Consider the following 27316-nt stretch of genomic DNA (forward strand, 5'->3'; position numbering starts at 1 on the left):
AATTAAATCCTGTTGTGAGTTGTTGGTAAAATCCTAGGGAGTGACATTTCTCAACCTATGAAGGAAAACAATTATAATTTTTGTTCTAATTTTTGGAGGCATATGATTTTCACTGGACCGGGAGGATTCACACAGTAATAGTTGATCCTCTCCTTGAGTGTCTTTGGATCAGTTTCCACCTATAATACACATTTATGCTCCATACCTGTTCTCTGAATCTAATTCACCCTGAGTGATGGAGAGGACGTCCCTCAGCCTGTCAGGCGGCAGGGCTGCACCACGCTGCCAGCCTGTAATTATCTCCACTAGCAGACCCCTTTGTTCCTCTCACTCTCTCCCTTCCCCTCAAATCGGATGATTACTGGATGTTATCATTGGAGAAACACTGCTGAAAGGGGTGAGCACAGTGGGTGCTTTTTGGAGGAGTGCCACATTCTGGATGGAAAACATCAATGTACCCCAAATGCTTTACATAGACACACTGAGGTTGATGTGGGCTAAAGGTTGCAGCACTGATTCAGCCACAGAGACTGGAGGGTGAGAGAGGACTTACCATGGTTGGACTTGGAGCTGTGGACAGGGGTGTAGTGGTTCTTGGATGAGGTTCTGACTGGCGTGTTGTCTTTGGGTGAGCCGTTCATTGCTGCAAAGTTCTCACAGTCATACTGCGATATGGGGATGGGCCCCTGCTGCCGCAGGATGTCTGCAAGGGCCCTGGAAAACGAATAGACAAGAATGACTGTTACCACTGCACCATGTTTGTCTGTCAGTGCAGCTGAACTTGTTAAAGACGAAGTGATCGCGTGTCTGTTCTTTCATGCAGAAGGCTGCTAATTGTTCAGACAGTTTGGTGCTATCACGGTTCAGCAGCGCTGCTGTGTTTCTTTCATTTTTTATTCTGGGAATATGACAAATGTTCATTTGCAAGAGAGACAACATTTGGTGCATGAGTATCGTGTCTAATTGGGTTGAATTTGAATGTTTGTCAGACCGCACACCAGGTGCATATGGAAGCAAGGAGCCCTCGAGGGAGGAGAGTGGAAGAGAGGGAGAAGTAATCATGATGAGAGAAAGGTCACAAAGTGTTTGTTTGCTTTGGGGAATTATATCAAATGAGTTTTTCAGTGCTGCAGCAGTTCAAAGCTTTTTGTATGACAAATGTGTGACCTAACATAACCTTTGCTTTTACATTCATATTTTAATGTTACTGCGACCCCCCCCCATCATTCCTGTTTCTTCTTGAGTGTGCAGTGATGCGTGCATGATGTCGCACAAACTTGATACAGCCCATACAGTTAACACTATCCATTATTCACAGTCTTTAGATTGCTCATGTGTTGAATTATACATCCAATAAAAAAAGCTATTCAATCTTGAGGAAATAATGTGTGTCAGCATTGTTCCCTGATGGAGCTGCAGTACACCATGTGCTCCAGCGCCATGCTGAAGCCCCCGGAGGAGAGCCAGCTTCGGGAACAATATCCCATCTCTGCAGATCCCCACTTGCACACAGCAGACTGTGACTGGGGGGGGGGGGTGTTGACAGCTGGCTGCTTTGGCTTGCTTACCAAGTATATGGGCTAATGGGATTCAAGTATGCAAGATGTTATTATTTTGTCCTAGTGTCAGTCTGAATAATACATTACTTACACTTTAACTACAACTAGGTTGTATTATGGTACATTGGAAACTACTGCACTCAAAAGTGACTCTATGCTTGTTTTCGTACACGAGACCTTTGTCTGCAAGGAGCTCTAGATGTCTGTCTCTATTTGTTTGTGAACCTTACTAAGGAGAGAACATTTCTGGGAACAGATGGGGTAGATTGTGTGTGCTTCAAACACATTGCACGGATTGCACAAGTCATTCTCACGTAATAGGCTGTCATTTTAAACTGTGCATCCGACTCACCTGTGAATATTCATCTCCTGAGGGGGCTCTGTGGCTTTGTCGTACGCCACTTTGACTGACAACCCCAGCACTATGATGAAGGCTATGACCCCACAGGTGATGTACACCGCCGTGTTGGTCTGATCCATGCTCGGATCGTACGTTTCTCCGGTCGGTATGGGGGACGGGACCACCGTCTGCACCCACTTCGGGGTTTGGTAGTTCTTGCAGGCTTTCTGGTCCAGCCGGTCCTTCTTGTACTCGCAGCAGAAGCGCAGGTAGCACGTCCCGCAGCAGTACCGGTGGTTCGTGTTGTTGCACTCGAACATTTTGTCATACTGCCCGCTCACGTCGTAGTAGCCCAGGCATGTGTCGTGGTTGCTGGCGGGTGCCGGCGGCAGGGTGTTCAGCGGGACAGCTGAGGGCACCGCGGTGGCTTTGGGAGGCTTTCGGGGGGGCGCCTGCTTGGTTTTCTTCCCGCCTATAGCTGCGCCCAGCGCGCACAGAGGGTCCAGGTATATGAGCAGCAACAAAATATGCCTTATCCCCATGGTAGTATGAAGAACTCAAGTATTAGGCTGTGTTTTGGCAAAGAGTCTTCAACTCTGGTTAAACATGCACGGGTTTAGTCTTGTTTCGCCACCGAGTCTGCGGCTGATGGCTCAGTGTCCGGGGCCGCCGTCATGCTGAAAACAACTCTGCGTAGTCTGCTGTCAAGGGCATTCCTCCACTGTTAGTGTGCCATGGACAAGCTAAAGCTCATTGCAACCTAGCGGGGGGCCGTGCCAGGGTAGCCCCATGTCCTGTGCTCCTAACCGGCTCTGAGCTCTCCTCGGCAGCGTGTGAGAGCCGCGGTGTGTCGCTGTCCGAGGTGCTGATATTTGAAGACAGTCACTTCTGCTCGAGTCAAAGTAAGGCTGGAGAAACAGATAATGCAAACGGGCTCATTAGATATATTCTCACGTCAGATGCACGTCATTATTAACAAGTAGGCTTTACACGTCTTCATAACTTGACAGATTGGAGTCCTGAAAATGATCCTGTTTGAAGTCGTTCGTGCAGTTTGCATGACGCACTCCACTTGATAACACCCACACACACAACAGATTCTTAATGAATGTTCTCTCTGTGCTCAGCGTTACACCACCGTCTCTGCATTCAAATCAACGTGGATACGGGACAATTACTCTGCATGATTCTATTCATACAATTCTAAAATACTGTCACAAATTGTGACATTTTTCTGTAATTTTTGAAAGAGTGGGAGTGAGAAAAGCCAGCTTACCTCAGTTCGGAGACCCGCTAGGGAGGAGCTCCGTCTGTGTCTCCGACAGTGAGGAGAATATTGGAGCAGTGAACCTCTCTCACTCCCCCCCTCTCTATCCCTCTCTCTCCTTTGCTCTGTGCGTCTCGTTTTTCTCCCTCCCTCCGCTTCTTACATCATTCTAGTCAAGTATTGGCAGCCCCCCACCCCCACCCCCACAGTTGCCTAACCTTTGAACAGCTGACTGTTACTGAGGCAGCTCTACGCCTATGTACAACATCACTTTCAGGATGACATAATTCATCTGCTCTCTCAGCTCACACTTCATGTTCAGTTGAAGTTCAGATCATATCTGTCACCAAGTCATGGGGGTGGGTGGGGGGGCTTCCGGAGAACGGATAGTGCTAAACTACCAGTTCCACTGCACTGAGGTGAAGCGCAGCTGTTTAGCATACTCCTACATACCACTTAGTCCTGGCTACAAATGCCTGCTGTTATATCCATGGTCACCGTGTAAACATGTTTATGTGCAGGGCTCATTCATCCAAATGGTTATACATGCATCTTTAGGGAGCAGGGAGGAGCAAGCAGCAGCAGCTATAGGAACTATTGGAATGACACACTGCTCTCTGTGGAACTCTGTTGCAGAAAACTGAGCCACAGAGCGGTGCACCATATTTGCACCCAAGCTTTTCTCATCCCAAGCTTTCGGGTTGTCTTGGTTGCTACAGAGAGGTGTGCAACATGGGCACACATTGATTCCGGCAGACAGCAGGCGGTATTGATGTGTCAAAGGAAAAAGAGAGTTTCATGAGACCCCGGAGAGATAGTCTGGAGAAAGGAAAACGTTTTTCTCTTGACCACGTGCTAGCGGACTTACGGTGGGCAATGCTAACACAAACCTAACACAGGGGTTGAAGGAGTTTAGAGAGGATTTCAGACAGGTGTGTGGCAGTCAAGCTACTGCAAGAGGGTGTGTCGCTGGAGGATTGGGGGGGACAATGAAACCTCTCTGCCGTGGTAGTTCCATTCACAAATGGATTCAAATGATGGAGCCTGAACACTCTCCTCTTTTCTGGGGAAATAATAACCATACCCAAATAATACTTCTTCAGAAGTATCCCATAACACCACATGTGAGGCTTTAAAAGCCTACTTGTGTGGACAAATGATTGGCTATGTTTTGAATAATAAAAAGGTAAAAAAAAGACACTCAATACAGTTTGACTTCTTCCCTAGAACGATACCAAGAGATTTCACCAGAAGACAGTGAGACTTGGTAGCTACCTCAAAACTATTGCCAGTGAATTCTCAGTATGCATTTATAACAGGCGAGCTCCACAACCTCCTGATGGTGTAGATAGAAGATCTCAGAAATTAAGAAATTTTCAAAGGAGCTATCTCCATTGTTCATGTTCACCAAATCACTTCTAACTTGGCGTCTCTGTGGAACCCTAAATAGATTGTCCTGCATACAAAAGGCATGGAGCCCCTGCTGTGTGAATCTTACATAAAGTCCTTTCTAAATGCTTTTAAACGCAGCTCCCATCATGCAGCATTCACTGTTTAGAATGCAAGCAGGACACACACCATTGATGTATCACTAATGACCAGATCAACTAACATGACTGCTCTTCATAGGTTTCTTTAGATGAAGTATTTCATTTTTGCATTTGTTATCATTAAACCAAATCCTTAAATACTTTACATGGGAAAGCTACACCCCATTGTAATCATTTCCACCGAGGCCGAAATAGTGATGTGGTATGTTGAATTATACTCCTCTCCATGAGCTATCCACTATCTGTTACAATCCAGATCCAGCATCTCATAAAAGATGGCTCAAAGATATAATGACTTGAAGCTTGAAAACACGTCTGCTCTCCTCAAAGAGTGACTCTCACTCTCTGCAGTACATCTCTGATGTTCGCAGCATCTGAAGTGGAAGGCAGCACTCAGAGGTCAGGAGGGGAGATCTCTGACTCATTAAAGCTGCACCGTCCAACGTCCATGATCACATGTTCTATTCATTGTAATATGTGCAGGCTCTGAACAATCTTGAAAGTGACCATGGGAACATCTAAATTCAAATAAAGCTTCAGATCAGGGCCCGCATCTGGGATTAGTGACCATTCCCACTGATCACAATACAGCATTGCAACTACCTTATTGTAAATTGTCAATGCATTCAATGAAAAGAATAATACAAATTAGGAATGTATCTTTAATTGTGTGTGTATGCCTCTTTTTCTCCTGTCCTCAGCATTATTTTTGACTCATTTCCACACACTCACATGCTCACTAGATCACCATATTTCAATTATTTAAGTTCAAGTTGTTTTGGGAAGTGACAGTATTTTAAAACCAAACCAAATATGTTAGCCCTCTTTTAATAGAATGCAATACATTTCCTTCATCTCTAAATATTTGAGCTAAAATACATTTATTTTCAAAATATTCAAAGACAACTGTTCATTCTGAGCTGGTGTTCATCAAAAGGAAAAAGTGTTTACTACAGGATGTAGAAAAGTTGCTGCAGATGGAGGTCACACAGCTGTCACATGACATTGTTTATTAAACAGACAAATCTGAAACCCAAGTAGGACTTTTCCTGACTGTGGCACTTTTACTGCTGGCATCCTCCCTGCTGCCCCTCCGGAGGAAATACTGAAGGAAGGTGGAATGCCAGCTTTCATTAGAGAAAGGATTTCAAAAGCTGCCTGACAGGAACAGTAGGGGCAACAATGCAGAGCATAAGCATCTTTTTGTGATATCACCAGTGGTGTGACTGGCAGCAGGTTAGGGTACGAAAGATCCTAAGTCCTCATTTAAAGACTAAGCCTTATCTATTCAACGTGCAGTAAATCCTGAATGGCTTACACCCCTTCAGTACATCAGGCTGAAGGTGATCGGCTGACATATATTTCCCCTTCAGGAGAATACATCGAAAGACATTTTGATCAAAAGTGCTGTTTATGAAATGACTATATATCAAATAAATCCATTCAATAAAGGTTGTGTAGACTGAGTTACATGAACAGTAGGAAAGGAGAGTGTGACCATATTTGTGTCTGAATCTCAAACCATCAACGTCTGATTGGCAGGCTATGGAGCAGTTGCTTGGTAACCACGTTTACTATGCCATCCATACTTGTTGTGATGAAAAATGTAAACTCCTCACTACTGAACTATTCTCTAGGACTTCAACATGAGATATAGATGTGCTCCGAGACATATGGATCAGGGCTGGTTGCCCAGCCTCACATAAAGGCACACGTGGGCAAAATGTAGAAACTAAAGTAAGAATACGGACCTCTCTGTCCATGCTTAGTGTTACTGTGCCTCCAAACATACATGGCCTCTATGAGCGGCTAAAATACATGTTTTAGCCGGAGTGTTCTACATCTGTGAGCTGCAGTTTGTGACCGACTGGGATGATGTTCCATTAATGTTTCAGATCCATTTCTGTTCCTGCAATAAACATGACAGAGCTCCTCCTGCATGAGGCTCCGTGTGCGGCGTTTACTACTCCCTGTTTTTTTCTCGCGGGTGTAACATCGCTGCTGGTATAATTGTATGGGTTAATACATATTTACGCTTTTGTAGTCAACCCTTTTATGTAGTTGTTAGCAAATAAAAGGACAGTTACTACATCTGGTATGAGTGAACAGAGGGTCTGGACTTGATTTAAATCATATTTCATTGATTTGAAATGATTTTGTGTTACTGACCCCCACCCTGTATTGTCCCCTTCTGTCCAGCAGTGAGTTTGTTTTCCATTAATTAAAGAGTAAGCGACTCAAGGCGTTGCAGAAATCTGTTAAAAAGCTTCTGCATTTCTGTTTGTGTAGTCATAACTGAGAGTAAAGAACTTCACAGTCACCAGCTGAGCAGAACAAACGCTTTTTAACAGATTGTTTGAGTGCCTTGGCTCTTTTTGTTCCTTCTATAATTTTAAGCCTGCAATTATGACTAGCCATGCAGAATAAAGGCTTCAGACACATTTTCTAAGTGCCTTGGATTTTTCTTTTTCACATGACCACCAAAAGACCCCTTTTCATCCAAAAAGGCTTGAATGTCACAATCATTGGGCGAGGAAACCCTGACAGCTTCTTATTTGTTTCTGAAACGACCCAGGATCAGTGCACACTGGCTGTCCTTGGACGATACACAGAGTCTAAATGTGGTGGAGACACCAAAGCAAGCTGAGGAAATACCGTTTATTCAGCGGATGAGACCTTGCTGTTACGCCACTGACAAAGCACTGAAGCGTGGCCGCGTCTGAGCCACCATTGTTCTTCACTACTCTTTCTCTCTCCAGGGGCCAATCCTTTATACATGCCATGTTCTTCTGACATTATCATGACCCATTTTCTTTTGAAAACTGTTTTTCTAAATTGCAAAAAGAGCCGAGGCTGGTCCAAGAGCTCTTAAAAGAACCTGTCCCCTTGAGTTTAACTATGCGTGCTGCTGAGTCCATACTGCTGAAAGTGCTTTTGTCAAGTATTTCTGATAATGCTCTGTTCTCTGCCCACAGTGCTTTGAGCTTTAGGCTTCTGGCTGGTGAAGTGTCCAGTTGGGCAGGAATTACAGCAAAGCAAATAATAACTGCATATCCCAATGTAAGTAATGTATCCCTGCTTTAGTCTCGTATGCTGTCCATAAAAGTGAATGATACACAATGATCCTCTCTGTATGGTTTGCTAATGTCAAATGAAACCAATTGTGTGAATTGTCACTCATTTGGAAATACCAAAACATTTAAGCCCTGTCGATATTTCTCTCAGCCGTTTGCCAGCTGCCTGCTCCGAATGAGCAGCATGGAAGGTCTGGAGTAATGACACTTGCCAGCTTGCTGTCATCACTTCCCATAACTGTCTTGTTAGGCTACAATTCTGTCCCTGGCAACAGCACTGGCACACTCTAATGTCTCTCTAATTCACAGCCAGACTTACAACTGAATGAGCCTGTTTGATGTTCAGTGTTGGCTTTTGATCAGGGCCATATATTCACAGAGCTCAGTGGTCAGGGTTATAAATGATTATTACTCTAAGGCCGCTTTGTACAATATAATGAATGGGAGTTGGGTAGTGTGTGCCTAGGGATGGTGTCCTCTTAATGAAAGCTTTCTGAAAGCTTTCATTAAAGCTCGATCACTTACATATTGAGCCAGAATTGGGTCAATATTCGAGCACGCAAAACTAGCTACTCACGAGCGAAACATTTGCTTTTACACGCCCTGGCGCGTAGGTTAAACCCCCGCGAGCGGGACAGCCCTCTTACTGTCTGCACGCGTGAAAGGTTTCCGACACTTTGGGGCGGAGCCAATGGACTTTGATTGACAGCTGCCAGGAAGCTCGGAGTTGCCAGGTTGGATCATTGCCATTGTCTCAACTACCAAGAGGAGCGACAGCAGCAAGATTAGTTGGACGGGATTTAAAGGTCCCATGTCATGCTTTTCTGGTTATTACCCGTCCTCTTCTGTGTTATGTAGCTTTTTATTCATGTAAACGGTCTGCAGAGTCACAAACACCCTGTAGCGAGTACAACTCTAACACTGGGGGGCAGGAGCTCCAACAAGGCGTTTAGGACAGAGAGTGAATACACAGACTATACAGAGATGCTGTATGAGAAACCAATGTGAGTTTGGAACATTGAACAATGTAAATCTATTTTAGTAGACCTCAACAATGGAACTATGATCAGTAGAAATGGCCACGTCATGGGACCTTTAATAGTAAAGTTGTCCATAAAAAAATATGATATTCGTAAAGTGTACATCTAATAAATATCAATTAATTTGATATAAAACAATATATTGCCTACAGCACTTGGATCGTAGGGTCACAGTGTGGAGAAGACGCAGAGAACGCTTTGCTGATTGCTGCACCGATAGAGTAGGAGTGGAGAGGATGTCCTGCCTGCAGTCCTGACCTCAACCTCATTGAACCCCATGTTGGGATCAACTTGGCCCTGCTGTCCGTGCCACACAACCACGCTGGCTGACTTGGGACAAATGCTGGTTGAAGAATAAGATGCCATCCCACAGCAGAGTGTGAGCAGGCTGGTGACAGCATGAGGAGGAGAGGCTGTTGTGGCTGTGTTTGGTTCTTCCACACGCTACTGAGGCTGCTTATTAAATGAATCAATTGTTAATAAATCAATTGTTGCCAATATGTCTTTATTTATCAGACTTCCATCATCCAATCCACCAAACAGAGTCAACAGCAAAAAAAGCTGTTAAGCATTGGCAGAGGAGATTTGTCACATACTCAGCTCTGCTGCTCATCCCACAAATGCTTGTTCCTTTCAAACATGGCACCACTTGAAAGGTAAGAAAACAGCCTTTCCAACGGTATAAGATGTATTGCCAAAAAGCATTGTTACAACATAGAAATCATCTACGAAACACAAATTGCCTTACGTTTTGTGTTAAGTTTATATAAAAAATATATTGTTTTATATACAATTAATTGATATATATTAGCTGTACACTTTTCGAATATAATTTTTTATGAACAACTTTACCATTAAATCCTAACTAAAAAACTAATCTTGCTGCTGTCGCTCCTCTTGGTAGACTAGTTGAGACGATGGCAATGATCCAACCTGGCAACTCTGGGCTTCCTGGCAGCTGTTAAAGTCCAATGGCTCCGCCCCAAATTGTCAGCAACTTTTCAGACGCGTGCAGACAGTACTCCGCGAGCGAGTGAGGCTGCGCCGTGTACAGCGATCGCGCCCACTCTAGTCAATGCGTGTGTTTCCACCAGACGCGCCACGTCGCGGCTCAGAAGTGTCCCAGAAGCGTCTCGGCGCTGGGCTCCACTAAAAATACGCGGCTGGTCTATTTTTGACGGAGACGCGAGGCGTTGCATATAGTCACAGTCAATCCCCAAAATAAACTAATTTTGCAGACCATGGGTGTTTCTCAATGTCGAGGACGCTTCCTTGGTAGGACATGTCCCTCGGAGTCAGGTCCTTCAGAAGCGAGGCAAGAATCCTTCCTAGCCTCGGAAAACGAAGAATGGTGGAACAGGCTAACAGGTGTACAGATGTGCTACATATGCGAGGCCCGCCTTAAATGGAGCACGATTTCCGCCAAAGATTTGGAAATTGGTCCGTGCGCAAAGCAAAGCATTGTGGGGATTTTAAGACCACGTAGGATTCCCATGAGAAGCCTCGAAATTTCCCGCAACGAAGGATGCCGGCCTCGGTAGAATTCCAAGTATCCTGGACATTGGAACAGTCCTTCGGCGGGACTCGATGACGTAGTATCCTTGAAATAGTGGCACTGGAGCAGCTTTCCTCGACATTGAGAAACACCCTGTAACGGTACGTCCACACAGCAGCTTTTCAAAAATCTTGAAAATATTGTAGCTGGGCGTGTCTGAAAGCTTGGGGATTTTTTGCGAGCAACGCGACCAACAACCAATCACATGAATCTCCCGCCCCCGACATACAAAGCAAAAAACCCCGGGGATTTTATGCGAGCAATATATATATATATATAAACTCCCCAAACAGGCAAACAACTACCAGTTTCAACCACTGTCTCTGCCACCTCCCTCCATGCCTGGTTCCTCCGGTTTGTATCCCGGTAAATAGTCTGGTCGTAAAGAACCGGGTGATTTGCTACCGTAATTTCTCGTTTGGAATATGAGGAAATGAACTGCGGTCTGGTTCTCCCTGCTTACACGTGGTTTGATTGGCTTGCGCTTCTACTGTCAGATTTGCATAAACGGGATTTGATTGGCTGACGCTTCCAGCTCAACTTCAAAAGTTGAACATTGCTCAACTTTTGAATCCTGAAAATCCTGGAAATCCTGGAAATCTTCCCCTCGCTCCCCCACAATGCAGTTCGGCGAAAAGCGAGGCAAAGTGACGTCATCCCCATTCAAAGTCAATGGGCAGAGAAGCGTTGGAAGCGTTGGAAGATTTGTTTAAAGCTGCTGTGTGGACGTACCGTTACTCTGTTTTTACTGACATGTAACATTTTCTTTCACCTTGCTCTATGTTTTTTAACGCACATTCAAAAACGGAAACATTGTCGGGAGTGTTAAGGGAAATGTTTACATAATGTCCTCAGTTATTGTATGTATAAAGAGATTGTGTCTATTCTGTACTATAGGGATGTAATACTGTTATTGTACCAGTGTGAGGCACTGTAGTATTACGTGCTACGTAATGACCAGTCTTGCGTCATGTACATGACCGTTTCTCACCCATTTCATCAACACTTCTCTAACTTCTGGTCACTTTCCAAACAGTCTCAAGGAGGCAAGAGTAAACCCTCTCCTAAAGAAACCTACTCTCAACCCGTCTGATGTTATAAACTACAGGCCTGTCTCTCTCCTCCCGTTCCTGTCTAAATCACTTGAACGCGCTGTCTTTAAACAACTCTCCTGTTATCTCAATCAGAACAACCTTCTGGATCCGCACCAGTCTGGTTTCAAGGCAGGTCACTCCACAGAAACTGCTCTCATTGCTGTCACGGAGGAACTGCACACTGCCAAAACTGCATCCCTCTCCTCTGTCATCATCCTATTGGACCTGTCTGCTGCATTCGACACGGTGAATCATCAGATCCTCCTTCGCACTCTCCAAAAACTTGGAGTTTCAGGCTCTGCACTTTCCCTCCTCACCTCATACCTGAAAGACCGTACCTACAGGGTGACTTGGAGAGGGTCTGAGTCCGACCCTTGTCAATTAACTACGGGGGTCCCTCAGGGCTCTGTTCTTGGTCCCCTCCTCTTCTCCCTGTACACAAACTCGCTCGGATCAGTCATTAGCCCGCATGGTTTTTCATACCACTGCTACGCTGACGACACCCAGTTAATTCTGTCCTTTCCCCGCTCAGAGACCCAGGTCGTCGCACGCATCTCTGCTTGTCTAGCTGACATCTCTCAGTGGATGTCTGCTCACCACCTCAAGCTCAACCTTGACAAGACTGAGCTGCTCTTCCTCCCGGGAAAAGATTGTCCCACTCTTGACCTAACAATCAACAATCGGCACCTCAGTTGTTTCCCCGACTCAGACTGCAAGGAATCTGGGTGTGACCCTAGATAACAACCTGTCCTTCACTGCAAACATCGCTGCTACAACCCGTTGCTGCAGATACACGCTTTACAACATCAGGAAGATACGTCCCCAGCTGACTCAGAAAGCGACTCAGGTTCTGGTCCAGGCTCTCGTCATCTCACGCCTAGACTACTGCAACTCCCTCCTGGCTGGTCTACCTGCATGTGCCATCCGACCTCTGCAGCTCATCCAGAATGCAGCGGTTCGTCTGGTCTTCAACCTTCCTAAATTCTCCCACACCACTCCGCTCCTCCGCTTCCTTCACTGGCTTCCGGTAACTACTAGAATCCACTTCAAGACACTGGTACTTGCTTACCATGCTGCGAATGGATCTGGCCCTTCCTACATCCAGGACATGGTTAAACCGTACACCCCAGCGCGTGCACTACGCTCTGCATCAGCCAAACGACTCGTTGCGCCCTCGCTGCGAGGGGGACCCAAGTTCCCATCGGCGAAAACACGTGGGTTTGCTGTCCTGGCTCCAAGATGGTGGAATGAGCTCCCCATTGACATCAGGACGGCAGATAGCTTGCACATCTTCCGGCGCAAACTGAAAACTCATCTCTTTCGACTCCACTTCGAGCGTTAGAACTATTAACGAAGCACTTTTATACTAATAAAGGACTGGCTTACCTAAAGCCAGTTGAGTAGCACTTGAAATGTTTGGCTCTATGAAACCTGATGTACTTATTTGATTCTGTTTTCTTCAAGGTTGTGTCTTCCTGGTCGAATGTACTTATTGTAAGTCGCTTTGGATAAAAGCGTCAGCTAAATGCAATGTAATGTAATGTAATGTGTGTTCACCTGATGCACGTGTACACTGTCTATGTTTGTTCTCTTCTAAGTTAGCTCGGCTGAGCGAAGGAATCACCTGTGAAGCAGAGGAATAAATCATGCTCAAGGGCTAAACAGTTCATCGTCTCCGTCTCCAATATTTCTCTCCGAGTGCAGCGTAAGAAGAAGCTGCCATCCTAAACCTCAACAGGAAGTTTCAACCGGGTACCGGCCACCGAAAACGGGGACCTTTCCTGGAAAACGGGGACGTTTTGGTCACCCATCCGATTGTGTTTACAGCTAAGCACACACGCTAACATTAATTAAGACTACAAGCTCACTTGGGGTTGAGGCTTTTTTACACGTTGCTTGACTGACTGCCCACATATCTGATCCAAACATAGTAACGTGTATTGGGGGAAATAATTATTTTAAGTTATTTAATAATTGTGACATTTATTGTACTTTTTGATGGATGAATGATGCTAAAACAGAGTGTCCGCGGGGTCTTAAAAAATATTAAAAGTTGATAAATCAATTTAGCGAAAATTAAGGCTATTAAAAAGTATTAAAAAGTGTTAAATGGCATTTTCCAAGGTATTACATTTTGTAGCTTGTTTTCAATAAGTATATAAATGGTCCAAAGAGGTTGTGTTCTACAGTGTGCCTGAATGTAATCATTGCGTAGGTGTGTAGTGTGATTCTGTGTAGTTTATTTATGGCATCCCGTTGGATGTGACGTCCTCTGAACAGGAAATTGCGCGCTCACTGCTTGATGGCGCGCGAAGGTCCGTTTATGCCGGTTGTTAAACATCATTATGGGGAAATGCAAGTCTGCGTCCAAATGGTTGGAAGATAAGGAGGAAGGACAATCAATACTGTATATAGTAAATGTGAGGTAAAGTGTGTCGCCAATGTAACCGGTTAAAACTCGAAGTGGCGATGAGGTCTTAAAATGTATGGAAAGGGTCTTAAAAAGGTCTTAAATTTGACTTCAGGATTCCTGCATATACCCTGTCAAAGTGAGGGTGGCACCGGGCCCGAATGGGACGCCGGGCCCGAATGGGACGCTACTCAAGATGGCGCAGAAAGATCAACTTCCGGTGATACCGAGGACCGAGTAAATGAAAAATAATGTATTTTGCGTGTTAAAATGACAAAACGGAGATGGCCAATCATAGCAGAGCATCAGCCAGCTCCAGCCAGAGTCCATCAACGACATGGCTCTGCTCCATCAACGCATGCTATTGCCTTTAAACATATTTTCCTTCACTAATATGCGTTGAAATGTGTTTTCCTTCTTTCAGAGCTCTTCGCGTAATAATAACCTGAGCTTGCAGTTATAGAGAATACAAAATAAAAAGTAAAACCACAAACAAGTTCATCACATCAAAGACGTGTGGCCAGCGGACATTTGTCGATTCAGCTCCAGCTGAGCCTCAGGGAACTTAAATGCTCCCCTCACTCCTGAGAAGACACTTAAACTAGAGTTAAACATTAATGTGCGATTATTTATACATTGTGTGGTCTCACATGCCTCCTTACTCTATGGTACAGTATATTCCTCAGTTGCCTATGCAGGTCTTCACCAATTAGTTCTGCATCCATCAATGCTCTGGAAAGGCACCTAGCAGAGTGCTCTACAACCAAAGTTCTGGGGAAAGCAGTGAGCCCCCGCAAATCATGTCAATGCCTCCCAAAGGACGACTTTTCCAGATGCCTCTGTTTTCCTCTTCACTGATGCGTTACAGCTTGTGTAGGAGTATGTATGTGTGTTAAGCTCAAGTATAAATGTGTAAAAGTGGGTCACAGCTGCCAATATAAGACCATTTTTTCAAAGCGGGTTTTCCTTGTGCAAAGAGGAGAATGAAATTAGTGCATTAACCTCGTCCTTCCCTCATCCTCACAGCCCCGTTTCCAACCACATGTTCTTCCACATGAAAGTGAGAGGAACAAGCAGAACCATACGGGCCGTCTGACTGCTGTGTCCTTCCCTTTATCTTTCATAGGCCTTTCAACTATCCCTCCATCTCTCTTTGATATGTGCCCCGGGCCGGCGCCACGAGGGGGCAAAAGGGGGCATTGCCCCCTCACTTTGAGAATCATTCATCCATCAAAAAGTACAATAAATGTCACAATTATTAAACAACTTTAAATAATTATTTTCCCCAATATACGTTACTATGTTTAGATCAGATATAATAATGATTAAAACTGCGGTCGCACTTGTGCGCGCAGTGATGAGCGGGCCCTCGCGTCCGTGCGCCTGTCGGGGAGGGCAGCCGGTCGTCCCGGCGTCAAGCAGACACGCGCGAGTCCTGGAAATGAGCCGTTTCTCATTTCTATAATTTTCGCGTCCCAGGCAGCGACCCGGAAACGGATGTCGGCGCGCCGTCTGGAAGGAAAACAAATTTCTCTAATGGCTCGTCGAGGATCGATTATCGAGGAGGCTGTCTGGAGGAGCCATAACCGAGGATACACTGATTTAGAGGAGAAAGGAGAGAGGAGTCTCTCTGGAGGAGCTATAACCGAGGGTACACTGATGCAGAGGAGAGAGGAGTCTCTCTGGAGGAGCTATAACTGAGGGTACAAAGATGTAGAGGAGAGAGGAGTCTCTCTGGAGGAGCTATAACCGAGGATACACTGATTTAGAGGAGAAAGGAGAGAGGAGTCTCTCTGGAGGAGCGATAACCGAGGATACACTGATTTAGAGGAGAAAGGAGAGAGGAGTCTCTCTGGAGGAGCTATAACCGAGGGTACACTGATGAGTTCTCGGAGTCGATTTCAGCCAACAGTGATGTTTAAAAGAGGCGTGACGTATGGCTGGACTTTTGTCAACGAAGCACAGCTCTGCAAACTGTTCCCGTTGTGATTCTAAGTTATTCAAGATGATCAAATGTGCATCAGACTTGCTGCCCTTTACCGTTTGTTTACTCACTAATCACATCTCCCCTGGATGTTAGGCTATTTTTTTTTAATACAACCGCTTTCATTGTGACGCGATGTTTACAGTGAGAACATCAATAATATATGTAACAGGCCTACATTACATACTTTATTTGTATGCTTTAGTAGATATCTACAAGTAAACAGTAGATATTTTTCATGAAACCATATAGTGCTTCACATAATAAAATATACAAGGGCTGTAGCCTGATATACATTATATGCTTTAGGAGCTGTATGTGTGTGTTGTACAGTCAGTAGGTGTCTGTTGTGGAGTGTATAGGTGTCTGTTGTAATTGATTTTGCTGCCAGCAGAGCCGGTGTGTGTGTGTGTGGTTTAGGAGTTATGAGCATTTCTTTCTAAGCCACGCATTTAGATTAATGACGGGCATATTTATCGACTGAACATGCCCATTTTCTACGGTAATGTGTCCCACCACCGATGATGTATACTAAGTTTGGCGTTGAAAAAGAAAACATGGAAATTTAAGGTAATATTTCACTGTTTTTAACATTATGGTAATTTAAAAAAAATGAAGTAGGTGGATGTTACGACCCTGGTCGTTATGTGTATTGTGTGTAGTCTTTTAGTCCTTCAGAATTATTAGGTAGGTTTAGTAGTAGGCATGGTTAACAAAACTGTGAGTTTGTGTCTTAAGGGGGGTGGGGTGTCACGGCTGCTGCGGTCTGCTCGTTAACCTGTCTGGGATTGTTTTCAGCTGTGTATGTTATATGTATATGAGATGCGCCGTTGCCCGGACGCCATTGGATGCCAGTTTCCTGTCCCTCCTCCGGTAGGCGTGACCGAAGATCTGGATTGGAGCAGGTCGGGCCCGACTCACCAATCCCTGCCCACACCTTCCGGGGACTCTTACAAGAGTGTGTGCATCTCAGTTAGACGGGAGAGGTCTGAATCTGTGTCAGACGTCTCTCGGTGCTCTCCTTATGTTCTGTGTAGCTCTGTGCTAGTTCTGATACAGTGGTTAGTTAGGGTGTGTGCTTAAGTGTGTATTCTGTGATTTGTGACGGCGTCGAACTTGTGCGAGATGCCTCACTATTTTAGCCTTAAGTGCTCATAGTGCGCTATGACTGTGATAATATGTGGCCTTCGTTTTGTGTAGCGTTATTTTGAACAGATAGCTGGTTTTAAGAGCCTGTATTTTTGGTTATATCATCTTTATTTTGAGTTTATTATTAAAATCAACCTCTTACCAAGAACACCTGGTTTCGTGTTACTTCCCTTTTACCCTAAGCGAGCTGGGGACGTAACAGTGGAGCTTTGGGGTTCAAGGACATAATATGTAGAGTAGGTCCACCCGAATAAGTGGGCAACATTTCAGGTCATTCGGAGTTACGGTGCCACTTTGTAAAGTTTTCCAAAAATGGAAATGTAGTAGTTTGGATGAATTTGTGACATGTAAATCGTCAAAAATGGTGTATTCGCCATTAGCTTACGACCTCCACGATTGAGCTATCAAAAATGTTCTTCTCAATTTAGCATCATATTGGATAGGGGCTGAACGTGTCCTGGATTGGAATTTTTCCGATCATTCCCCTAGGAGGAGTTCGCAAGAATGTGCTTAAAATGCATGAAAAACGCACATTTTTCAAAATGGCCGACTTCCTGGGGGGCGGGGCTAATGGAAGGCAACTTGAAATATGTGTGCAATCATAATAGCAATATGTATACAGCGTTTCGTGAATATCGGAAAAACTATATGCGAGCAGTTTGGAGCAATTTGCGCCATGTGAATCTTCAAAAATGGTGTATTCGCTTGTTAGCTTACGACCTCCACGAGTAATTTTTCAAAAATGTGCTCCTCAATTAAGTATCATATTAGATAGGGGCTAAACCTGTCCTGCATTGGAATTTTTCTGATCATTCCCCTAGGAGGAGTTCGCAAGAACGTGCGTAAAATGGCCGACTTTCTGGGGGGCGGGGCTAATGGAAGGCAATTTGAAATATATGTACAATCATAATAGCAATAAGTATACAGCGTTGTGTGAATATCGGAATAACTATATCCGAGTAGTTTGGAGTAATTTGCGACATTTAAATCGTCAAAAAGGGTGTATTCGCTGTTAGCTTACGACCTCCACGAGTCATTTTTCAAAAATGTGCTCCTCAATTAAGTATCATATTGGATAGGGGCTGAACCAGGGTTTCCACTAGGATTTTTTCTCGCCGGTCAAATGTCCGGGCAGAATTTATTTTACCGGACAAATTTGAAACTTACCGGTCATATTTCAATAATAATAGTAAGAGTTGTGTAGCAGAGTTTCCGTTAGCAGGTCATTACCGGACTATGAGCAGATATGCTTCAGTTTAAAACTCAGTTAATGGGCTCATTTTTATATTGCTTCAGTCTATCATCGTAACAGATCGAAAAATTCAGATCCATTTTTCAATAAATGATTCCACAAACAACATAATTATTACATTCAAACAAACTACTTGTAGTAGATAACGTACATTATTCAAAAGTTTACATTAACTTTGAATAATAACACGGGAGAAACGGATCATCTCTTTTCCCCTCTCCCTCCCTCTCTCTCCTGACAGCCCGTCAGTTTCTCATGCAGCTCCTGCAGCTCGCTAAACAGAGGGCGGGGCTTCAGGTGATTATGCAGAGCTGCTTGTCTCGGTCTGACTCAGCAGCTGATCTGATCTCTCTCTCTCGTGTCCGGTTATACTTCACTCGCGTTTATGTCCATATCGATCAGATCCAGCTCTCCTGATCGTTCTTTATAGAGAGCACCGATCAAACTATTAAGAGTGAATATCGGCCGATAATGACCGGTGGCCGATCTATCGGAGCCTTCCTAATTATTACCAGACATTTTGACCGGCAGGTTTTGAATTTACCGGTTTTTAATATATTTTACCAGCTAAAAACCGGTAATTACCGGCTAACGGAAACCCTGGGCTGAACGTGTCCTGGATTGGAATTTTTCCGATCATTCCCCTAGGAGGAGTTCGCAAAAATGTGCTTAAAATGCATAAAAAACTCACATATTTCAAAATGGCCAACTTGTTGGGGGGCGGGGCTAATGGAATGTATGTACAAATATGTCCGCAATTCGTAAAATTCTGAGAAACTATGTGACTACCACACAATAGGGGGCGCTAGTGAGCAGTTTTTTTTACATTCTCGAAAAGGTCCTGGGCTTTGACGTGTGTCCCAAGTTTTGCGTCCGAAGCTCAGTTTATGCTATCGCATCTTTTTTTTAAATGTATAGGCCACGCCCACATTCTGCATTTGTTGCAACACTTTAAATCTGAGTTCGTAGTCACCCCGAGAGTATGGGTAAAAAAAAAAAAAAAAGATTAGTCCATCTGCCCTTGAGTTATACATTGGTGGTGTTTTTGGCGCCCCCTATAGTCCAAAATGAAAATGCTTTGGTGTGCCTATTTCCCAAGACAGACTGAACCTATTTACCAAAATCTGTGATGTTTGGATACATTGTTGATGAGTTATGAGCATTTTTTTCTAAGCCCCGTCTTTTTGCGAGTACGTTTTAATTCATGGCGGAAATATTTATCGTTTGGACATGCTCATCTCCTGGGGTAATGTGTCTGACCCTCCACGGATGCTGTACACTACATTTAGTGTAAAAAAAACAAAAATTGAAATTTAAGTGAATATTTCACTGTTTTGAACATTATGCTAATTTAGAAGAAGAAAAATGTAGGCGGAGCTTAGGGTTCCAAGAGGATTATTTGTAGAGCAGGTCCACCCGGATATGTGTGCAACATTTCAGGTCATTTGGAGTTACGGTGCGACTTTGTAAATTTATTACGAAATGGGTTTTTCATAGGTGGCGCTAGCGAGCACGTTGGACAATTTGAACTCATTGACTCCAGAATAATGTATTTTTCACCAGTCCTGGCATCCGTGCAAAATTATACAACTTTGTCAGCGTCCTAAAGGCCTCAAAAACAGGAAACGCTGGCAGAAAAATAAGAATTCCACCAATAACAATAGGTGCCTCGCACTTCGTGCTAGGACGCCGTCGGGTCCTAGCTCTCCGTGCTCGGGCCCTAATAATAAATGTTATTTCTATAGCGCTTTTCTTGAACCCAAAGACGCTTTACATTTGGGAGGGAGGGTAGACAAACAAAACAAAATTAAAAACAAAGCCAAAAGAAACAAAACAAAACAGAAAAGCAGTCAGGAGGAAGTTGGTTGAGAGGGGGGGGGGCTTATGGATACAGAGTTGAAGAGGTGGGTTTTGAGGCGGGACTGGAACAGGGTGAGGGACTCAGACTCACGGAGGTCTTGGGGGAGGGAGTTCCAGAGCTTCGGCGCTGCCACAGAGAAGGCTCTGTCCCCGAAGCTCCGGAGTTTGGCCTTGGGGATGGAAAGCAAACCGGCTGAGGTGGATCTGAGGGACCGGGGTGGTTGGTAGAGGATGAGGAGGTCAGTGAGGTAGGGGGGGGGCAGATGGTGGAGGGCTTTGAAGTGAGGACCAGAAGTTTGTAGTGGATGCGGTGTGAAACGGGGAGCCAGTGGAGTTCTTTGAGGACCGGGGTGATGTGATGCCATGATTTGGTGTGGGTGAGGAGTCTGGCGGCTGCGTTCTGGACATGCTGGAGTCTATTGAGGGATGTAGTGCTGATGCCGTAGAGGAGTGAGTTGCAATAGTCAAGGCGGGAGGAGATGAAGGCGTGAATGAGTCACTCAGCTGCAGGGCGGGTGAGAGAGGGACGGAGTTTGGCAATATTGCGGAGGTGGAAAAATGAGGTTTTTACAACTTGACGGATGTGGGGCTCGAGGGAGAGGGTGGGGTCAAATATAACATCAAGGTTGTGTGCCTGGGTGGAGGGGGAAACAGGGGTGCCATCAATGGTGACTGTCAGGTTGGGGATTTTGCTGAGGGTGGATTTGGAGCCGATGAGGAGTTCAGTTTGAGTAAGTAGTGTTGCATCCTGTAAGGGCCTAGCCAGCATGTTGATGTTTTTGTTATTGTTCCTGTTTTCATTGTTGTTTCTCTCATTTCAGTCTCAGCTTTCCTGCCCTTGATTGAACTCCACCTGCTTCCCATCCCTAATTAGCCTCACCTGTGCCCCATTATCATCTCTCCCTCTGTCGACCTAGTCTGCATCCACATTCCCTTCAGTGCCAGTTCGTCTTAGTTATTCCTAGCGGTCCAGCAGTGTTTTTCCTAGTATCTGATTCCACGTGTACCTGACCCAGCTTCGTGTCCTGACCCAGTCCCTGTCTACTCCTCGTCTGTTTTGTTAGCCTTATTGACTGATCTCCCGTGTACCGAACCTTGGATATAAAGACCTTTGCATCCTAAGCCTCTGTCTCTGAGTCGTGCTATTGAGTCCTCCACTTGTGTTCATTCAATCGTTACACATCCAGGATTGTATTGCAGTCAGACAGGATTCGATGTGGGTGAGGGGGTTGTGTGAGGGGGTTGTGGGGGGGTTTGGTGCTGAGGTAAATCTATGTGTCGTCAGCGTAACAGTGAAAGTCCAGGTTGTATTGGCGGAGAATCTGACCAAGGGGGAGGATGTAGATGATGAAAAGGAGGGGGCCGAGTACTGAACCTTGGGGAACACCTTGGGTGACTGAAGCTGTGGCAGAGGAGTGGTTGTTGAGGGAGATGAAGTGGGATCTGTCGGAGAGGTAGGACTGGAGCCACCTGAGTGCAGTACCTTCGATACCGATACCCTGGAGTCGGGTAAGCAGGATGTTGTGGCTCACGGTATCAAAGGCTGCACTCAGGTCGATGAGGATGAGGATGTTGAGGGAACCAATGTCAGCAGAGGTGAGGAGGTCATTGAGGACTTTGATGAGTGCCGTTTCTGTGCTGTGGTGGGGACGAAAACCAGACTGAAGGGGTTCAAAAAGCTGGTTGGTTTGGAGAAGGCGGTGGAGTTGTTTGGAGATGATGTGTTCTATTGTTTTTGAGAGAAAGGGGAGGTTGGAGATGGGACGGTAATTACTGAGGGAGGAGGGATCCAGACCGGGTTTCTTGAGGATGGGAGTGACAGCAGCAGTTTTGAAGGCAGAGGGAACGGTTCCTTGGGACAGGGAGGAGTTGAAAAGGTTGGCAAGGTAGGGGCAGAGGACGGGGAGGCAGGACTTCAGTAGAGGGGTGGGTAAAGGGTCAAGCGAGCAGGTTGTGGGTTTGGGGGAGCTGATCAGTTTGAGTATTTCAGGGGGGGCAACCAGAGTGAACTGGGAGAGGCGGCGGTGGGGAGGAGGGCTCGGTAGGTCCAGGGAGATGGGGGGAGAAATTGTGGCGGTGGATGTTGGGGAGATGTATGTGTGTCAGATGCAGTGGATAGGGAGAGATTAATGGCAGTGATTTTGTCAGAGAAAAACTGGAGGAATGAACTGCATAAAGTGGAAGTGGAGGAAGGGAGGGTGTTGGCACGGGGTTTGAGGAGCTTGTTGACGGTGGAGAAGAGGGTCCTGGGGTTATGGGAGGGGTCGGTACAGATGGTGGATGTGAAAGAAACTTCTGTACAGCAATGCAGAGCCAATGGTCGTGAAATGATGGAAGCTGGATCGTTTTTAGCCAAACACTGTTATTTATTGAGAGAGAAATACAGCCGGAGAGTTCACAAGGCATTTCACATATTGTCATGGAAGCAGCCAAACCAACTCTGGAGACAAAGAGGAAATAGCGCCGATACACTCCTTCCAAAGGGGAGGAACCGATAAAACCTGCGCTTTTACTTAATGATTGCCAGACGTCGGAACAAAGGCACCTTTGTATTGCAACTCCTCATGTGCCCAAACCCCTCACCCCACAGGAAGTCAGAGGACCTCTTGACCTGTCCTCCTGAGGTTACACGCAGGATCACATTACAGGAAGTAGTATATGCGGTTTAACGAAAAGCATATCTTTGTGATTAACAGTTTCTCAGAAAGACTGAGAACCTCTAAATACACAGATCGGGTTAAAATATTCTCTGACAGTTTCACTCTTTTTATCAATTTATGATAACCAATTAACATTAGTCTAAGAAAATTTCAGTCAATACTTAAATCAATAAGCGTCTTCAGAGTTCTGTGGGCTCACTTACATCAAAAGTAAAACAAGATAAACAAGATTGAAAACATTTCAAACACCATGATTGAACACAGTCAATCATAATAGAAAAATCATCTCTCTTCAGTGTTTGGCATCTTTTGTCAAAAGCACAATAATAAACACACATGAAATACAAAAATATAATAGCAGAATATATGTTTCAAAAATAAGATCTCTTATCATTTATCACTCAGTTAATCTCATTCATCAAACACAAATTCAAAATCAGCTTACATCTCAAAGATTTACTTCAAGGCAATTACTTATTAAAACACAATTAGAATTTAGGATTATAAGAAATCCAATTGAGGTATAAAATCAGAATCATGAGAGATCCAGCTAAAATTCCCAGTTAAGGTATAAATTCACAGTGATGAATCGATCAATCTGTAATCTGTAAAGTTACAGTGTCCTCAATCTTTAACATTACTTTACGTTTACTTCATTACGCTTTATTCAAGAGTAAGGCACTTAGTAGTACATATATTTCATTCAAATACATTTGTTAAAAACCTGAAAAGGAAGAATCAGACATTTATTGTATAACAACCTGAAAAGGAAAAATCAAAACATCTGTTCTTTATTCAGAGTGTCAACTGTAATCAATTTGTCAATCGCTGAATGGAGGTACCCATGGGGCAGAAACCGCGATGGAGACCTATGGGTCTGGAAGCTCAGCGTCATACATCAACATTGTGTCATCTACAGTTGAATACCCCACTAGCCTCTGTGGGGCCTGGAGGGCGGTCTTGGCAACCCTTCGTATGGCTAATTTAACTACTGTGATCAAACAGATCACTAGGATTAGTACAACCAAGATAAACACTGAAACAGTAACAACACATTTAACCAACCCCGCTCCCCAGGATCCAAAGGTTCCACTTAAATCCCCAAATGTAAACCTATGAGTTTCATGCAATTATTTTATTCCCCTAGCAGTATCATGAGCCATATCCATAACTTCAGGTGTAGCATCAGAGATGAAAGAACAACACTCAGATCCAATCACCTTGCATGTGCCCCCCTGAGCAGCTAGGAGAAGATCCAGTGCCATACGATTCTGTAGTGCTACTGTCCTAACTTCCTGCAATTATTTGTGTTCAGATAACATCGCTGTGTTAGATATATTTAGATGGTGTTCCACTACTTTGGACAGTGTCACAATTTCCTGCTGAGTAACATAAATACCGTACCAAGGCAAAAATAGGCTAGCTATCTGTTGTCCTTGTGTAATGGACCTGCTGTTCCTGTGTAGAGAGGGAAGTATCGCTGCAATCTTATTAGCCTCTACTTTACGGATTAAAGGGATTAGGTAGGCTAGATAACAGGTGCCATAAAAAATGTCATAGGGCACACAGCCATACGCCCAGTCCCCACAAACTAAGTAAACTCTCTGTGGGAGGGGAATTCTGGCTAATTTTACCCTCACTGTGGTATTACAGTCGCTGTGTCCCACATCTGGAGAGGTGTGATATCCTACTTCATTCTGGAAACAGATGGACACATTCTTCCATTCATGCACCACAATTGGGGGAACATATACTGAACAGTCACGTGTAGGGAGCTTGCCTAAGGGTATTGGCTGCATACAGTCATGTATTTTAACTAGGGCTGTCAAGTTAACGCGTTAATAACGCGTTAACGCAAACAAAAATGAACGCCACTAATTATTTTAACGCGATTAACGCATGTGTATTCTTTTTCCTCGGCCGCCCCGTAGTTTCAGAGCGCATTGAGTTTAAAATACCATCTACAAGATGATGCTGACAGCCCCGCTCCTGCCGCCCGCTTGTGGCAGACCACACTTCCACGCTCACCGGCAGGCACCGACTGGCTGTTGGGAGGACCGGGAGGGTGTGTGTATGTGTGGCCCGAGCGAGCGAGAGAGAGACCTTACGTGCATTGTTGTTGTTAGCATCTGGTGCTAGCTAGCTGCGCTAACGGATATACGGAGCTGTTTAAATGAAAACAGAGGAGCGACATTTCGCCACAACTGCGCCGAGCACTTGACTTTATGCAGGAAGCCAGACAGCGGGACATTGTACGAAAAGTCAGCACACTCAGCACGGATAGTGCGCAACATGATTGCAGCGTTCGAGCATATGCCTTGAGTTGCACATAGCTCCAGCGATCCATCACACACACACACCCACACACACACACCATTTGTATTGTATTATTGTATGAGAGAGGTTCCAGGTTGAATTGAGGCGAATATTTGTAATGTTCAGAGGTTGTTGTGTTTAATATTCATGAGAATATTTGTCATTGTTCAAATGATAATAAACATTAGCATAAAGCATATTTTTCCACTCATAAGAGTATTACAAACTTGAAAAATATTCCTCTAAGGTACATTTAGAACAGATAAAAAATTTGCGATTAATTTGCGATTAATCGCGATTAACTATGGACAATCATGCGATTAATCGCGATTCAATATTTTAATCGACTGACAGCCCTAATTTTAACCTCAACGGAGTCCACTGTTCTAGAGCCAAACCAGGGCATAACTGTTACCAAAGATTCAACCAACAAAGATGGTGTGTGTGGTTGCATTATACATGTTGGACTTGTAAAGTTAGCCAAACAATTAGTCTGGGCTAGAGCTAACTGGAATCTGTATTCAAAACATCAACCGTTTGAAACCGTCAGTCAGGTAATTTTGATTTACTGTATCAACAATGAGAGAGACTAAGCCCTCGTACTGTAAAGGTTGCTCAGAGTCTATGGGGTAGGAAGGAGTGTAACAATCCTCAGCCTCATCGCTAATTCTGGATGCTATGTCATTCCAGCTCGCTAGACCGTAGTCAGCTTTCGTGAAAGGAATTGGGCTAAACATGGGAGAATGCATGGATTCTGGCTTATTTTGGCACAGCCAACAGTTGCTAACATTACGTTCATGCGCGTAGTCTAACATTAAACTTACTGCAGAATTAGTTTTAGTTCGTTTAAAAGGAGTGATTAAGGCCTTTTTTTTGAAGAATCTACATCACCTCCTGATTGTTTAAGTGGAGTGGATAGAAAATCTGTTTTGCTATCTGGTCCAGTAAATGTGCATGCAGTGACACCTGAATTGGGAGCCTTGTAATCTGGTTTCCTCATTGTACATGTTACCTTATCCCTTATCAGTGTCTTGAACTGTTCTATAGTGTTACACCACAGTTCTGGGGGCATTTCTTCAAAGGTGCCTTTGTTCCGACGTCTGGCAATCATTAAGTAAAAGCGCGGGTTTTCTGGGTTCCTCCCCTTTGGAAGGAGTGTATCGGCGCTATTTTCTCTTTGTCTTCAGAGTTGGTTTGGCTGCTTCCATGAAAATATGTGAAATGCCTTGTGAACTCTCCGGCTGTATTTCTCTCTCAATACATAGCAGTGTTTGGCTAAAAACAATCCAGCTTCCATCATTTCACGACCATTGGCTCTGCATTGCTGCACAGAAGTTTCTTTCACAAATTTGCGTCACGAACAGAATACCAAAACATCTTCAGAACTGGTAAGTGTAATTTCAAATCTATATTTGGACATTGCCTTACCAGAATCTGTGATTGACGGTATCATAAAATTACCTGTGAAACTTAGCGGATGCAATTTTTTTTTGGTTTCTCTAATCTTTACATTTGGGGGTTTAATGATACCCTGGGGAATCGGTGTCAAATGGGGATTCTGTCCTGGCCGATTTTCCCTGTGATTGCTACTGGGGCATGTGCCTACAGAGCAAGCACAGCTCATGTAAAAAAACAATAAGAATATTTGGGGCTAATAATAACCTACGAATATCGATTTTGACCGATTTCCTCTGTGTGTGTTTCTTGGAATTAAATTACCAGACAATTACACACAGCAAATATTCGGAGAGACCTTAAAGAGAGCATCAGTAAAGTGGACTTCTGCATTAGGACCCTATCCCTTCAAACCTCCTTCAGACTATCGCTCCTGATATTCTACCGTTTCTCACCCATTTCATCAACACTTCTGGTCACTTTCCAAACAGTCTCAAGGAGGCAAGAGTAAACCCTCTCCTAAAGAAACCCACTCTCAACCCGTCTGATGTTATAAACTACAGGCCTGTCTCTCTCCTCCCGTTCCTGTCTAAATCACTTGAACGCGCTGTCTTTAAACAACTCTCCTGTTATCTCAATCAGAACAACCTTCTGGATCCGCACCAGTCTGGTTTCAAGGCAGGTCACTCCACAGAAACTGCTCTCATTGCTGTCACGGAGGAACTGCACACTGCCAAAACTGCATCCCTCTCCTCTGTCATCATCCTGTTGGACCTGTCTGCTGCATTCGACACGGTGAATCATCAGATCC

The 27316-nt window shown here is 44.6% G+C and overlaps 1 protein-coding gene across 7 annotated transcripts in view; it reads right to left on the reverse strand.

Annotated features, from left to right (window-relative positions):
• Positions 1-3278, reverse strand: part of LOC117540972 (protein shisa-6-like) — a 61015-nt gene extending 57737 nt beyond the window's left edge. For all 7 annotated transcript variants that reach the window (XM_034207973.1, XM_034207972.1, XM_034207967.1 and 4 more), the window contains exons 1-3: positions 3176-3278; positions 1912-2807; positions 554-714 (exon numbers count right to left, since the gene is read on the reverse strand). In XM_034207973.1, the coding sequence (XP_034063864.1) occupies positions 554-714; positions 1912-2441 (691 nt within the window). In that variant the 5' untranslated portion in view covers positions 2442-2807; positions 3176-3278. The remainder of the gene's footprint in view (positions 1-553; positions 715-1911; positions 2808-3175) is intronic.
• Between the last annotated feature and the right edge of the window lie 24038 nt (positions 3279-27316).

Source organism: Gymnodraco acuticeps, unplaced genomic scaffold (genome assembly GCF_902827175.1).
Source record: "Gymnodraco acuticeps unplaced genomic scaffold, fGymAcu1.1, whole genome shotgun sequence".
NCBI lineage: Eukaryota > Metazoa > Chordata > Actinopteri > Perciformes > Bathydraconidae > Gymnodraco > Gymnodraco acuticeps.